This window comes from Musa acuminata, chromosome BXJ1-9, assembly GCF_036884655.1.
Source record: "Musa acuminata AAA Group cultivar baxijiao chromosome BXJ1-9, Cavendish_Baxijiao_AAA, whole genome shotgun sequence".
In the NCBI taxonomy this organism is placed as follows: Eukaryota; Viridiplantae; Streptophyta; class Magnoliopsida; order Zingiberales; family Musaceae; genus Musa; species Musa acuminata.
Window position 1 is genome coordinate 5,242,622 of NC_088335.1, and position 12,591 is coordinate 5,255,212.

A 12,591-nucleotide genomic window follows, 5' to 3' on the forward strand; every position below is an offset into this window, starting at 1 on the left:
TGCAATTCAATTAACAAGGTCATTATCTAAACCCACTATGCCTATGTTAAGTTGGTAGCCTCATCTACTACAAAGATAACGTAGAAGAATATTTTCGTTGGATGATCAGACTGCTAACAACATGGCCCCAATTCAGTTCATGAGATGAACCTGAAAAAATAGATCAAGTCTGCAATCATTTACTTGCAAAGTTATACAACAGTAAGAATCCCCCTCATTAGCGATGTTCTTGTTCCCTCCCTCCTAGTAGTGTTCTACAACATAATTCAAAGAGCTCAAGAGAAGAAAAAAATGAACTTAACAACAAAGAATATCACATGGAATCTGCTGGAATTCGCTGAAAGTGAACTAGGAACTCTGTGTTGCCCTCAGCACCCTTTATTGGTGACTCTATCCACCCTTTGCTACAGAATCCATAACCTTCGACACCTTTGATTATTTTTTCAAGAACCTGCAGTCAAAAAAATAGAAGATTAGAGACACAAGCATGGGACTCTTTATACTTGTCAAATAAAGATAAAGTTAGCCAAGGTTATGGCAATTTTAAATCTGGACACTTTATTTCTGCATTCATGTGGTACTCTTAACATGGATGTGAAGAAATTGCAAAGGGAACTAGAATGGTAACTGGCATGAACAAACTTGATTCAACAGCCAGGCAATTTCTGGCAAAACATAACAATGGTTTAAGGTGTTCCTGAATTTTCAATAGCAAGATTAGTGCCTTCCCCTTAACCCAGCAGCTTTCTCCTTTGCTGTCTTCCTTATGCTTCATGTCTCAAGTCCTTTCAAATAGCATAGTATACTTTCAAACTACAAAATAAAGAGAAAGATACAGGCTCCATAGAATTAGGAGAGTGAGTGTCCTGCTGAACACTAGAAATGATTATTAATGGAACTGGGAGATGATCTATACTCTGGTCGGTCATCACCATTGTTATGTTCTGTAATTTGCATTCCAGCAGATGCAGAATCTGTATGCAGAACACATTGCTACATGCAAGCATCTAGCATAGACAAATGGTTACGTATTTCTACAAGGACAGCCCAGTGCACAAGGTTCTCATGAATTCGGGATCCAGAGATCATCCTGCAAACATAAAGATCATTTCTGATCATCCAGATTACAAGGGAGGAGCAACCTTACCTTGATGCCAAGATCAGTCATCTTCACTTAAGCATTTCTGTACATTAAAAATTTTAGAACTTTCTTATTCTGAAAATTAAGCAGTGAACCAAAGCAGCCATCCGATCAGGCATTATTCATGACCTCAGCATGCAACGACCGAAAACCAACAAGGTGGAGAATTAGTGTCTTTTGTAGCTTCCCTTGTGCATAGGTAGGTCCACATGCCATGAATTTGAAAGAAATGAGGTAAAGGGACATTTGAATGCAAAAGTATGACATTAATCATGTGTAGATGGAGTTAGTAGCAAAAAGGCACACACAAAGTAAATAACAATTAGGTCTCACAAATGGTTTTAGTTTTATCAATAAGAATAAGCACATACTTCCTGATGCACCTGAGGATCTCTAACAATTCCACCTCCTCCAACCTGGTTAATATACATTAAAAAAATGTAAAGCTTTCATCACAAAGGAAGAATCATAAATTTTATTATTTAGAAAACTGGACTAGACTTTCTAAACACTAAATATTTTGACTGTGTGCTCCAAAGAATAAGCACCTTAAAATGTACTTGCTAGTAATCCAATTGAGTGATTTTGTGTCCTTATATTTACAAACAAATTTGCAAGTACTGTTGTCAACAAGCTGAACAAATTTGCAACAAAAGCAGGTTTTCCAAAATATTTCCAATTTAACTTGGTATGGTAACTAGGGATTACAAACCTTTTGTGGAGAAAGTTAAGGCAACTGAGATGGAAATTTTCTTTTTTGTGGATGGTATATTAGTTTATCCTAAGGTTGTTGTGGAATCAGTGCTGCATGTAGTTTGCCTTCTATGTAGCTTTGTTATATCTCTCATCTTTGGCAGCGTGTAAAGAATAAACATATTAGCTAAAAAAGAAATTCCTAAAGTATTGAGTGACAATATGGACAATAAATTTGCAAACCTGAGACCTACGGGCCTCAAACTGAGGCTTCACTAATGTCACCAACGTAGACTCTGCCTTCATAACATTGATGACAGCTGGCATGACCTATAATTATCCAAAAGAAAAGGTTATGGATAATTCAGAAAATGCATTTCATGATGGATCCCGCAATCAGAAAACCTTTAAAGAAACATATGCCCATGTCAAAATTTTATTTACAACACAAAAATATGATAACCCTAAAGAATGATTTTTCTTTCTGAAGTACACAAAAAGATGAAAGCGTAAAAATATGAAAAATGAGAGAAAAAAGGAACTCATTTCTTAACTCCTCCATGACTAAACACAAATAAAGTCAGGCGGATGGATCCAAACAATGCAAAAAGGGGAAAGAACAAAAGGACATATTTAACCATATATATGGAGAAATCACAGAACATCTGGTTGTGATACATACCAAAAGTACAGAGATAAAGGATAAGTCTAGAGTCACAATGTCAACTTCTTGTGGTAGTCCAGGAAGATATCTCAGATTTGTCCTTTCAATTACAGAAACACGTTTATCTCTACGAATTTTATCAGCAACCTGCAAATTTTATAGTCATTAAATATACATGCAACAAGAAAGAAGAATAGATATAGAACAATTACAGCTAAAGTTTGAAAATGGAATATTCTTCAAATTATCCACCTCCACAAATAATGCAAGGAGAACTTCTGGAAGCTTAAGTAATGATTTTTATTGCTGATGCATAATTATATGAAAGAATAATAAAGGAAAAAATATGGTTCGCCTTACTGGCCCATACCGATATACCGACCAACCATCAGTATGTACTGAACCATATCAATATATCAACACATTGTATGATAAGGTATACCGACAAATCGGTATGTACCACCCATACCAATCCCCTGTCAGATTGCTATGTACTGCCCATACTGGGCGGTCTGTCATGGTATGACAAACCTCGCAGAAATTTACATACAGTAAATTCTCATAATTTGCATCAGATACCACCCGTGGTCAAATTACCTTACGGTATTACCTCATAAAGCTATCATTCTGAACATAATGAGATCCTTTCCTATCACGATGCTAGCTAAGGAGTGTACAATTTCACCATTCTACTTTAATAATCAAAAGAAAGGCATGCTGTAACAGAAGGTACAGCTTATTATTGATAGTTATTGAGTTAATTGATATCCAAATGAGTGCATTTGTAATGTGGATTCTCAACAAAAGAGACTAATTTTAGTGCTTTGTATGATAAGAAAGGTCAAGTAAACACTAAGGTGTCAACCATCGTAAACTATTACATATGTATATATACATGTATTAGTGAAAACCAAGAGAATGATGCTAACGGAACCATAAGCTCTCATATAAAGCTGCTCTTTCGATTTCTCGAAATGACCTGTTGCACAAAAGTTCCATGTGAAAGTTTGAATACCTGTCCATAGCCTACATCGACACCATAAACATGTGATGCACCATGTTGAAGCAGGCAATCAGTAAAACCCCCAGTGGACAACCCTGAATCAAGTGCTACTTTCCCAACAACATCAACATTGAGTTTTTCAATAGCAGCCTCTAACTTGTATCCTGCTCTGCATACATAGAAGGCAACAAATTTTTTGGCACTATTGAAAAATTCAAAAAAAAAAAAAATCAAATGATCAGTAGAAAGTTCCTTTGGAAGCATCACCTACATACATATTTTGGAACTTCAGCCTTTATCTCCACAACAGAACTATTCGATACAGGGGTTCCAGCTTTGCTAACTACCCTTCCATCCACAATAACTTTACCTGTGAAGACCATGAAACAAAATAAGCCATATAAGTAAAAGCATAAACTTCTTGCACCATAAGAGAAGTGTAATGACACATCTCAAATCCGACACCACAAGAAAACACACCAGAAAATGGCTAGTTACACTTTGTAAATGGAAAAGACCAACAATTATAAGTAAGCAACTTATGAACAGTTGAAAGTTTTTGCCAAAAGCAAATAAAGATGGCAAGTCTAACCAGAGTTATCAAACAATGTGTGGCACCAAGTGTAAGAAAGCATTTGCACGATTGAAATACCATGAAATTAAATAAAGATTTACAAAGGGGAGAACAAATTTGCCTTAATCTTCAAACAGCTCAAACAAATTTTTCCTATTAATCATGTCAAGCATACTAAAAAAGCAATTTTTATTTTGGTAATACAATAAACCTTGTAAGATCCATGACTGTATCAAGGTTCGGCTATATTCCTGAAATCTTTCAAGGCATGCTTCATCCAATCGCTTCTTTCTGAAGAAGAATAAACAAAATGAGATATTAAAACCAAGTCACAAATTTCTGATAGAAACTTTAAGATAACCTTAGTAAATGGGAAGTAGGATCTACAATAATTCTAGAAAATTCAAAAAATCATTAGAACTGCAACTTTTAAACAAATAAACAGGCACTTAGTTTTGTCAAAACATCGTAGCAGTTCACGTGTAAGATGGTCACGGCATAAGGCTGTTAGAAGTCTTCTTCCAGACTTCAATTTCAACTTGTCCAACCTGAACTATTATACTTGTTTTCATATCCCATCAAAATAATCAAGCTTTCTACTCTACCTTGATCAAAGATGATCATTCATGAGCCATTTCAGCAAATGCATGCCAAACATGCATTGGAGAGCTCATAGAGTGACAAGCAAACTTTCCAGCATGACTCATGAGTATACAAAATTATATTTGTCATGATGTTGAATTATCTAGTTGCAAAAGAAGAATTCTCATGGTCACAATTAGTGATCTGACATGCATAAAATTGCAAATAAAGGGTATCTAAGATATAGGCCTCCAGTAAAAATATATGGAAACAACTAAAACAGTTATTTATATTATCTTAAACAAATGCCATAACCACAAAATTCAACAGCAACAAGAACGTCTTTTAACAGTTATAATGTAATTAAATAGCCAGCAAACGCCTTTGTTCTTTTTAACACCGTACATAAAATAAGTGCATAAGATCTGTCCAGGAATAGTTCCTCCATGTTTTAAAAACCATTCACGACCACAATTCTAATCTCTTTTATCCAATTTACAAGTCCCAAGATCATTCACACCATAGTGAAAAGATGAAGCCTGGTATAACGCAGACGAAAGAATTCAATGGAGAATGAGAGTTTGACATTTACTTCTTCCGCAGCGGAAACCTTTCGGCTCTTGCAGTCACAAAAGCCCTGACAGAACGTGGACGTGACGGCTGTGCATTATAGACCCATTTCACTGCAACAAGAAAAACAAACACAAGAAAAAAGATGATAAATATCCAAATACTTCAGGAGAAAACCTGAAAAGGCTGACTAAGCAAGGAATAAAAATGAACTCCGACACATAAAAGCACGAACAAAATAAACGAATATCCAAAAAAAGAAATGATAAAAACCAGTAACCCGTAAGGATCAAATGAGAATTTACGAGAATCAAATTCCGCTAACTCGTCACATCATTTATACTGGTAGGATCAAAATTAATATGAAGAAAGGATCGATTTTGAACAGAAACAGCCGGGCAAAAGAGTCATTTCAAAGCGATTTGCACACAGAAGTCGGCACGGAGGTTGGATTTCGAGGAAGAGGAAAATCACCAAAAGCAAACAACCGGTAGGAATCAAATGAGTAAAAAGGAACAAAGAATCAACTGCCGCAATGCCCCGAACTACTCATATCATTTATACACACAAGATAAAAACAGACGCAAAGAAAAAGGTCCAATTTTTGGGAAACAATGCGGGGAAAAAAAGGCAATTTGAAGCGCTTAATAAGCCGAAACGAATCGGCATAGCTGAGAAAAATCACCAAACCAAGCAACGATAGGGCTCAAATAAGAAAAGCAAAGAGAATTAAATGCCTATTGATAAGATTAAAACAGATGCAAAGAAAAGAACCGACTTTGCGCGTAAACAATCGGAAAAAGAAGCTACTTGAAGCGATTCGTACGCTGGAACTGGCGTAGGAGGCTCGATTTCACGGCGGATGAGAAGAAGTAGCTCGTAAAAGAGCGGCCGATCCGAAGAGATAAGACCACCATCTCTCGTCCCTAACCCTCTCGGCCCCTCCCCTTCCACGCTAGGGTTTGGCCGCGTCGCACCGATGAGGCCGGTGATACTGATACTCTCACCACGCGTCACGCGTCGCCTAAACGACAACCCGTTCGGCCGGTTCGCTGTGCGATCGGTTCAATAATGCAATTGGACCGCAGCTTCGACCGGTCGAGAAGCCGACGCAAGCCAGACCCGGTCCTTGTTTTTGTTCTCTCAATAATTATTTCATATAAATAATTATTTTTTCTTCGATAATACATCTGCCAATTATCTTTTTTTAATTAGGATGACACAAAGAAAAAATAATATCATATTTATTCGATAGGAAGAAAGGAATGGAGGATGACAATATAATGAAGAAATTCTTGCAAAATATTTCTATATTTTGTATCTCCTAAGGTCTTTCATGATCATACGATACTTTTCCATCCACACCCGTAAATTCCACACTAAATTCTGCTGCTTGTAAGTGCACTGGCTACTCTTTAGGGGAAGGTGCCTTTGCCTGGTTCATGGAGTTTGGATACAGTCCTCCATCAGGTCAAGCAGCAGAGTTAATCCATGGTGGAGATTCATAAGCTGACGAAAATTCCATCGTTTCACTCCACTAGGCATTCAATTACCACCACTCGCGTTTTGTGGGCACACCACATCTACTTAGTTCACCTGCCTTGCATTACTATTACTGTACTCCCTTTCTCCTACTGTTCTTCGCCATGTCGCCGTCACCGGGGAGGGTGACAAGAAGGAACAGGAGGAGTTGGCTCGTAGAGACAGACAGGTGAAGTCTAGCAGTTCTTGTTGATCACGTAGCAGTGTCAACTCCAACGGCGCTGCCGCTTCGTTCATGTCATCGGCTACGTTCTCCTACCGAGGTCCGTGCAGTGCATGCAGGATCGTGCGTCGTCGGTGCAGCGAGGGCTTGGTGTACCGCACACTCGGGACTCCGAACGTCGCAGCTCCCGCCTCACCACCAGCGCCCTCGTGCTGAACCATGGGATAGATATAGTATCAAACTTGACATTAACATGCTGGGTTAACGTACGTAAATGGGTGCATGGAGATGGGGAACCCTTCTGAATCACTACAGAGAGAATAGACATGCAAATCACTGTTCTACCAAGAACCAATAACGAAAGTAATTGAAATGGAGTTCTTTTGCTTTTCCCTAACAATAATTAGAAACAACAAGGAGAAGGAAACTAGATAGCCTCATCTGTCACGCTACAGAGAGAATATATTGGGAAAAAAAATTGAGGCTCGATCCAAGCAGAAGAGATTTACGATTTCTGGGAATATTATTTGAGCTTCTTGGCTGGTTTGAATGTGCAATTTGTTGTCACGAAATGCAGGGCATATTTCAGTAGCCGAATTATCCTCCACGTCAATAAAAATGAGGAGAGATGTACAAGGAAACAAGAATGCTAGTGTGTAGATTATTAGATTTTGTTTTGGAGTTCTTATGTTTGGATAAGATTTGAGTCTAGAATATTGCAGCTCTTTGGATACAGAGAGGGTAATGCCACAACCAGATGATTAACAAATGTCAAGAACTTGATGCTAGTATCCAAATTGGCGTCCTTGACTGTAGGTTTGTAAGCAATCAATAACATTAAAGACGTTAGAACGTACCAATGACCATCTGACTCTCAGGTCTTGGTCAACATAAATCATATTCCGAGAGAACAAAGCCAGAAGCACACAATAAACACATATGTTGGAATTTTTTTGATGCTGCATCAGTGAACAAGAGTAAAAGATGATCAAACTGGACATAAGAAGAAACATGTCTCGGTCTAAAGGATTAACACATAAGTTTCCACCAATCAAGGTTGAGAAACACTTAATACAATTACAGGACTAATCTTCCGGTTATGGAGATTCAGTTAATTAACATACTGGTTAAAAGCTAAGTCAAAAGAGAACATGTTCGATTCAGCCTTCTCCATTAGTGTAAATAGGCAGTCTGGTAGTGGACCTGGTAGCTGTTTCCATAGTAATTGGTCTGAGTAGGTGAGATGGAGTATGGAGCAGAACCCATCCGCAGCGGGTAATGATTTTCGGCAGCATAGGCATACTGCATGTCATATGGATATGGAGATCTCTCAGGGAGTGCACGGTAAAAGCTTTTGTCAGGCATGCTGGTAATACGAGCAGTGTAAATGCAGCCAGTGGCACGGGGCCGCTTGGATTGCGGCTTTGCAACTTCAGCAACCCTCTTCTTGTCAGCCTTGGCTTTCTCAAGCAGAACGATACGCTTCTGAAGCGGATCAACCGGATATTGCTCCTCAAGTTTGTGCTCCTCGATGCACTTTATAACAATTTTAAGGGCAGCTAGTTCGCGTTCATTCATTTCATTCTGGAATGGCAATATAATCAAAAGGTCATATAGTTTGTGACACAAACACTCATTAGACAATCTGAAAAGCAAAAGTGGGGAAGAAGCAAGACTAACAAGTTATCAAGTATCACATGAGATTCTACTGATAATATATCCCTGGTACACGATTCTCAATTTTGGTTTTTTACTTTGAGAAACCTAGCCACATGAATGCTCGACCCGTTCATTTTTACATAACCACAATAAATTTCTCGAGTTAAAACCTGGTGCCAACAGAATTCCAAATAAGACAAACCATATCTCAAGTACACTAGATAGAGTCATAGAGACACCATATACTGGACCATATATTCATTAGCAAAATGTAGCTTTATTAAGCAAGAAGAACCATTATGACAAGACTATCAGCATGGCATTGACCCAATTGCAATAAGAACTTAGAGGCCACTTCGTGAGTAGGAAATTTATATTTTTTAAATTAAGTTCAAAAAATCCAAATACAGCTAATTAGCAGATAGCTACATTACTAAATAAAAAGAGGTGGCTAGAGAATGAGGATCCCCCATTGCAGCATCTTGGAGGGTCAAAGAATGCAGCCTTACCCCTGCATGGCTAGATAACTATGAAATATTAAATCATAACAAACTAGCAAAGGAAGTAGGACCTGTGCACCAGGAGACATGCTTCCAGCTTTGACCTGTGCAACCTTTCTTGCGTCCTTCAGATATGCTTTAAGCAATGGCACTGGTGGAAATTGTTCGGTAAGTTTGAATGCACAAGCAAGATTAACAGCCTCAATTTGCCTCCCGCTGTTCAGAAGATATTCAATCAAACCTAGGAGTCAACAGTTCCAATCAGCATATATGAGACGGAAAAGGCACAAGTAAACTAAACCAAAGGTCTAACTAGAACCGATAACTAAGATATAATCAGAAGCAATTTTAGAAACAGCTGATCTGATCATCTCATATCTGACAATAATTAACTTTCAGACATGCAACAGCAAGTCACAAACTAACCACAAAAGTGGACAACTAACAAATTTACATCCTTACTGCAAATAAGACACAACAAATTTAAGCTGATTAAAAAAATAACAATAGGTATTTAAAAAATTTAAGCTGATTAACCACTACAAACAATGGTGGCAAAAGCATGCAGCAAGAGGAGGCTTGAAAACAACTTCGCTGCAAAATTAATCCTCCCAAAGTTTCCATACCTAAAAGTATATCAAAAACAAAACAGGTAAAATCAATTCGGTAGCATCAATGCAAAATTTCATGACGGAGGTCCTGGCCCAGTGTTAAAAGAAAATGTCAAATTGAAACCATAGGATCCAGTAACTGATTATTTATGTTTTCTGCTGTATAATAGGTTTAAACAAGATCATCTGATAAAACATGATGCTGACTAATATCTTCATGATGCCCATAACTATGGGAGACTACTCATTCAAGAAAATGTCAAAATGTATAAGGATATAGAAAGCATGGATAAAAATCCAACAGAAATCTGACATCTGCTTGACCTCGATGATCGGTCCTAGAAATATGAATGGATTTTTAATATGATGAAACTAATAATGGGCCAACCTGGCATTCTATTTGACAAACCAAGTGAGCAACACAAGTCAACAGTTTGACGGCGCCGTGCAACAGCTGGAATAAGTTTGCAGATTTCATCTTGATCAAATTCTGAAACAATGTCAAAAGTAGCCAACAGCTGAAGATATGCATGTGCTTCCAATGAGTTCCCACTGCTGGCTTCAATACCCAGATGATCTAATTTTGGCTTCCATTCTTTAGTTATCACCTTTGCTTTCTCTTTAATGTCTGATGTAAGTATCTGCTTATCAGAAAGGGAACCAGGTACAGCATCTGCCAACAGCTGTTCTAGCGATTCCATTAACATGAGACAAGTCCTTCGCAGGCCCAAAAGGTTCCCATCTTTTTTTCCATCTGATCCTAGAATCTCTCCAGCATAGAAGCCCTTCAATGAATCCAAAACTAAGCTGAAAGGATTGGCTGCCCTTCTTAAAGCTGCTGGCATTTCTTCGCGTATAGAGCTCAAGTTTTTCCGATTATCTGAAATGAACTTATGTAACCCTTCTGCATCCATTTCCTCACACAGCTTCACCAGCTCTGTGGGGTGTTCGTTGTGTGGATTAACATTTTCTGCATGATACACATCTTCTAATGATGATTTTGCATATGTAACATCAGAGTTTTCTTCTGAAAAAACATCAGTCATGCCATTTCTGGGCCCCACACCCTCAGCAATGGGATCTGGAGAGGTTTTATATGTATCAAACAAAGCAGATAGAGCAGCATCTCTTTTTTCCTGCAATTGTTCAAGTGATGCAAGCTCCTTAGCCACAACAGCAGCCTCCCGACTCTCCAACATCTCTTGGGCTTCCTTGACCTTTGTAACATATTTGGTCTCCTCAACTTCCAATTCATCAAACCTTTTCTTTAAAGACGTCTCAAGCCCACGAAAATGTTCCTCGAGTTCTTTCCATTTCAAATTCAAAGATATGGCATTAAGACTCTCAAGTTCAGCAAATGCATGTTGCAACTGTTGTATCTTTGAAGTTGTAGAATCGATGAGTGTAGCAACGGAGTGTATATCCTCCATAGCATTAATCCCTGCCAAATACAGAAAATAAACGCTTATATATAAAGAAATAAATAATAAAATAACCTGAATGAGAACTGCATCACAAGCACTTTAATTAGTAAAGCCAGTTTTCTAAAGCAACATTTAATAAATCATTTTCCCTAAATTGTTAACTTTGTAAAAACTGATTTCTAATTCTTAAATTAGGGTCAAATTAGATCATTAGCGCACTCAACTAGATCTATGGGAACCTGCCGGGTAGGGTATGCTGATGATATCTCAGTGTGGTTGCTCTTTCTTCTATATGCTCTAACCTATATATGGCTACATGAGATCAAAAGTCACAGAGAAATCAGCAAATCACAACTGAATTATCAAACAATGTGAAGGATGAAAATTATAAAGATTGACATCTGGAGTAGATATGACCTAAGTTTTTAAGCTATAATTTCCCCTGGCCTTAATAATATCACTCACTAAACATGCACCAGCCCAGCAGAGCAGCTATTCATGGTAATTTAACATAAGCCATTTCCTCCCAACAAGACAAAATCTAGATGCCAATATCTTTTAAATTTATGACATCCAATGGAATTACTGAACATACCACGTCTAACAACGTCACCTAAAACACCAAACTTCATGCATAAAACTAGTATAAACTTCTCACACCGGGACACTGAAACCAGAGCAATAGAAAATTGCAATAGCCTACACTTCAAAACTTTTTTTTGTCCTATAGCTACTATAATTAACTTCGCAAGATCAACATTTTCCAACTGCAAAAGAAGCTACTCACCAATTTCCCCAAAATGTTTCCATTTTACGTGTAATACCCATTCAAACACTCAGATGACCTAACTATGTGGTCCAACGATAAGATAGCCTTCAATCTGCATCCCCAACCTCGAGACCTGTAAATCATCTACGTAGAATAGACAATGAGAGACAAATTAAACCAAGGAATGAGGAAAAAAAACACACTACTAAAAGCCCCCATCAACAGGGTTTCGCTTTCAACTCGTTAGCAAACCCTATCGACCAACCAAGAAACGAACGACCAGGTTCAAACCGAATTCAAGAAATCAAACCGACAACCCTAATATTCATCAGTCGATTCAGCGAAAAACCCTAGCTGACAACTCAAATTCACCTAATCCCGCACCGAAAAGGGAGATCCCACCACGAATCGACCAGAGGATAGACAAATTGGCGAGGGGAGCGAGAGACCGAGAGGGAGAACTCACAGGATTACGCGACCGTCGTGGATCAGGGGAGCGGGGGAAGACGAAGCGGCGAATGGGAGTCGGAGCGGAACCCACCCATCGACACAGTAAGAACGAGCGAAAGGTGAGCGACATGAGCTCTTCGCTTTATCGATGCGCGGGCTTACGGTGGTTTCCCAACCGTTCAACTGTAGATCGACGGTTTGGATAGTTGAGAGCTTAAGCCGTCGGATGACCGCTCCCTTGGCGTC

The 12,591-nt window shown here is 38.4% G+C and overlaps 2 protein-coding genes across 6 annotated transcripts; both read right to left on the minus strand.

Moving 5' to 3' along the window:
- Positions 1 to 151: 151 nt before the first annotated feature.
- LOC135582432 (uncharacterized) lies at positions 152 to 6,232 on the minus strand. Of its 3 annotated transcripts, XR_010479187.1 has the most exons (10): positions 6,054 to 6,232; positions 5,250 to 5,340; positions 4,287 to 4,366; positions 3,769 to 3,871; positions 3,514 to 3,670; positions 2,517 to 2,645; positions 2,078 to 2,164; positions 1,513 to 1,557; positions 917 to 1,090; positions 309 to 813 (listed from the first exon to the last, which is right to left on the minus strand). XR_010479187.1 is itself a non-coding variant. In XM_065082296.1 (9 exons), the coding sequence occupies exons 1-9, from the start codon at positions 6,142 to 6,144 to the stop codon at positions 314 to 316; spliced, it is 921 nt and encodes a 306-aa protein (XP_064938368.1). In that variant the 5' UTR covers positions 6,145 to 6,232; the 3' UTR covers positions 152 to 313. The 3 variants fall into 3 exon arrangements, 2 of the variants coding, with proteins under 2 accessions (XP_064938368.1, XP_064938369.1); XM_065082296.1 differs by lacking the exon at positions 917 to 1,090 and having other exon boundaries at positions 152 to 451; XM_065082297.1 differs by having other exon boundaries at positions 309 to 1,090.
- Positions 6,233 to 7,900: 1,668 nt separating this feature from the next.
- On the minus strand, positions 7,901 to 12,508 carry LOC103997481 (FRIGIDA-like protein 3). Of its 3 annotated transcripts, none has more exons than XM_009418716.3 (5): positions 12,362 to 12,508; positions 11,914 to 12,039; positions 10,091 to 11,143; positions 9,163 to 9,332; positions 7,901 to 8,516 (listed from the first exon to the last, which is right to left on the minus strand). In XM_009418716.3, exons 3-5 carry the CDS (start codon positions 11,130 to 11,132, stop codon positions 8,106 to 8,108), a joined length of 1,623 nt encoding a protein of 540 aa, XP_009416991.2. In that variant the 5' UTR covers positions 11,133 to 11,143; positions 11,914 to 12,039; positions 12,362 to 12,508; the 3' UTR covers positions 7,901 to 8,105. The 3 variants fall into 3 exon arrangements, with proteins under 3 accessions (XP_009416991.2, XP_009416992.2, XP_009416993.2); XM_009418717.3 differs by having other exon boundaries at positions 11,914 to 12,028; positions 12,362 to 12,470; XM_009418718.3 differs by lacking the exon at positions 11,914 to 12,039.
- Positions 12,509 to 12,591: the final 83 nt, after the last annotated feature.

Coding starts and splice junctions, on each gene's coding strand:
- LOC135582432 (XM_065082296.1), bottom strand. CDS start 6,144: ATGGTGGTCTTATCTCTTCGGATCGGCCGCTCTTTTACGAGCTACTTC. Junction 1,558..2,077: donor TTGAGGCCCGTAGGTCTCAG/GTTTGCAAATTT, acceptor TATATTAACCAG/GTTGGAGGAGGTGGAATTGT. Junction 452..1,512: donor ATCCTCAGGTGCATCAGGAA/GTATGTGCTTAT, acceptor TTTTGACTGCAG/GTTCTTGAAAAAATAATCAA.
- LOC103997481 (XM_009418718.3), bottom strand. CDS start 11,132: ATGGAGGATATACACTCCGTTGCTACACTCATCGATTCTACAACTTCA. Junction 9,333..10,090: donor TTTGTCAAATAGAATGCCAG/GTTGGCCCATTA, acceptor GTTGACTCCTAG/GTTTGATTGAATATCTTCTG. Junction 8,517..9,162: donor GCATGTCTCCTGGTGCACAG/GTCCTACTTCCT, acceptor TTGCCATTCCAG/AATGAAATGAATGAACGCGA.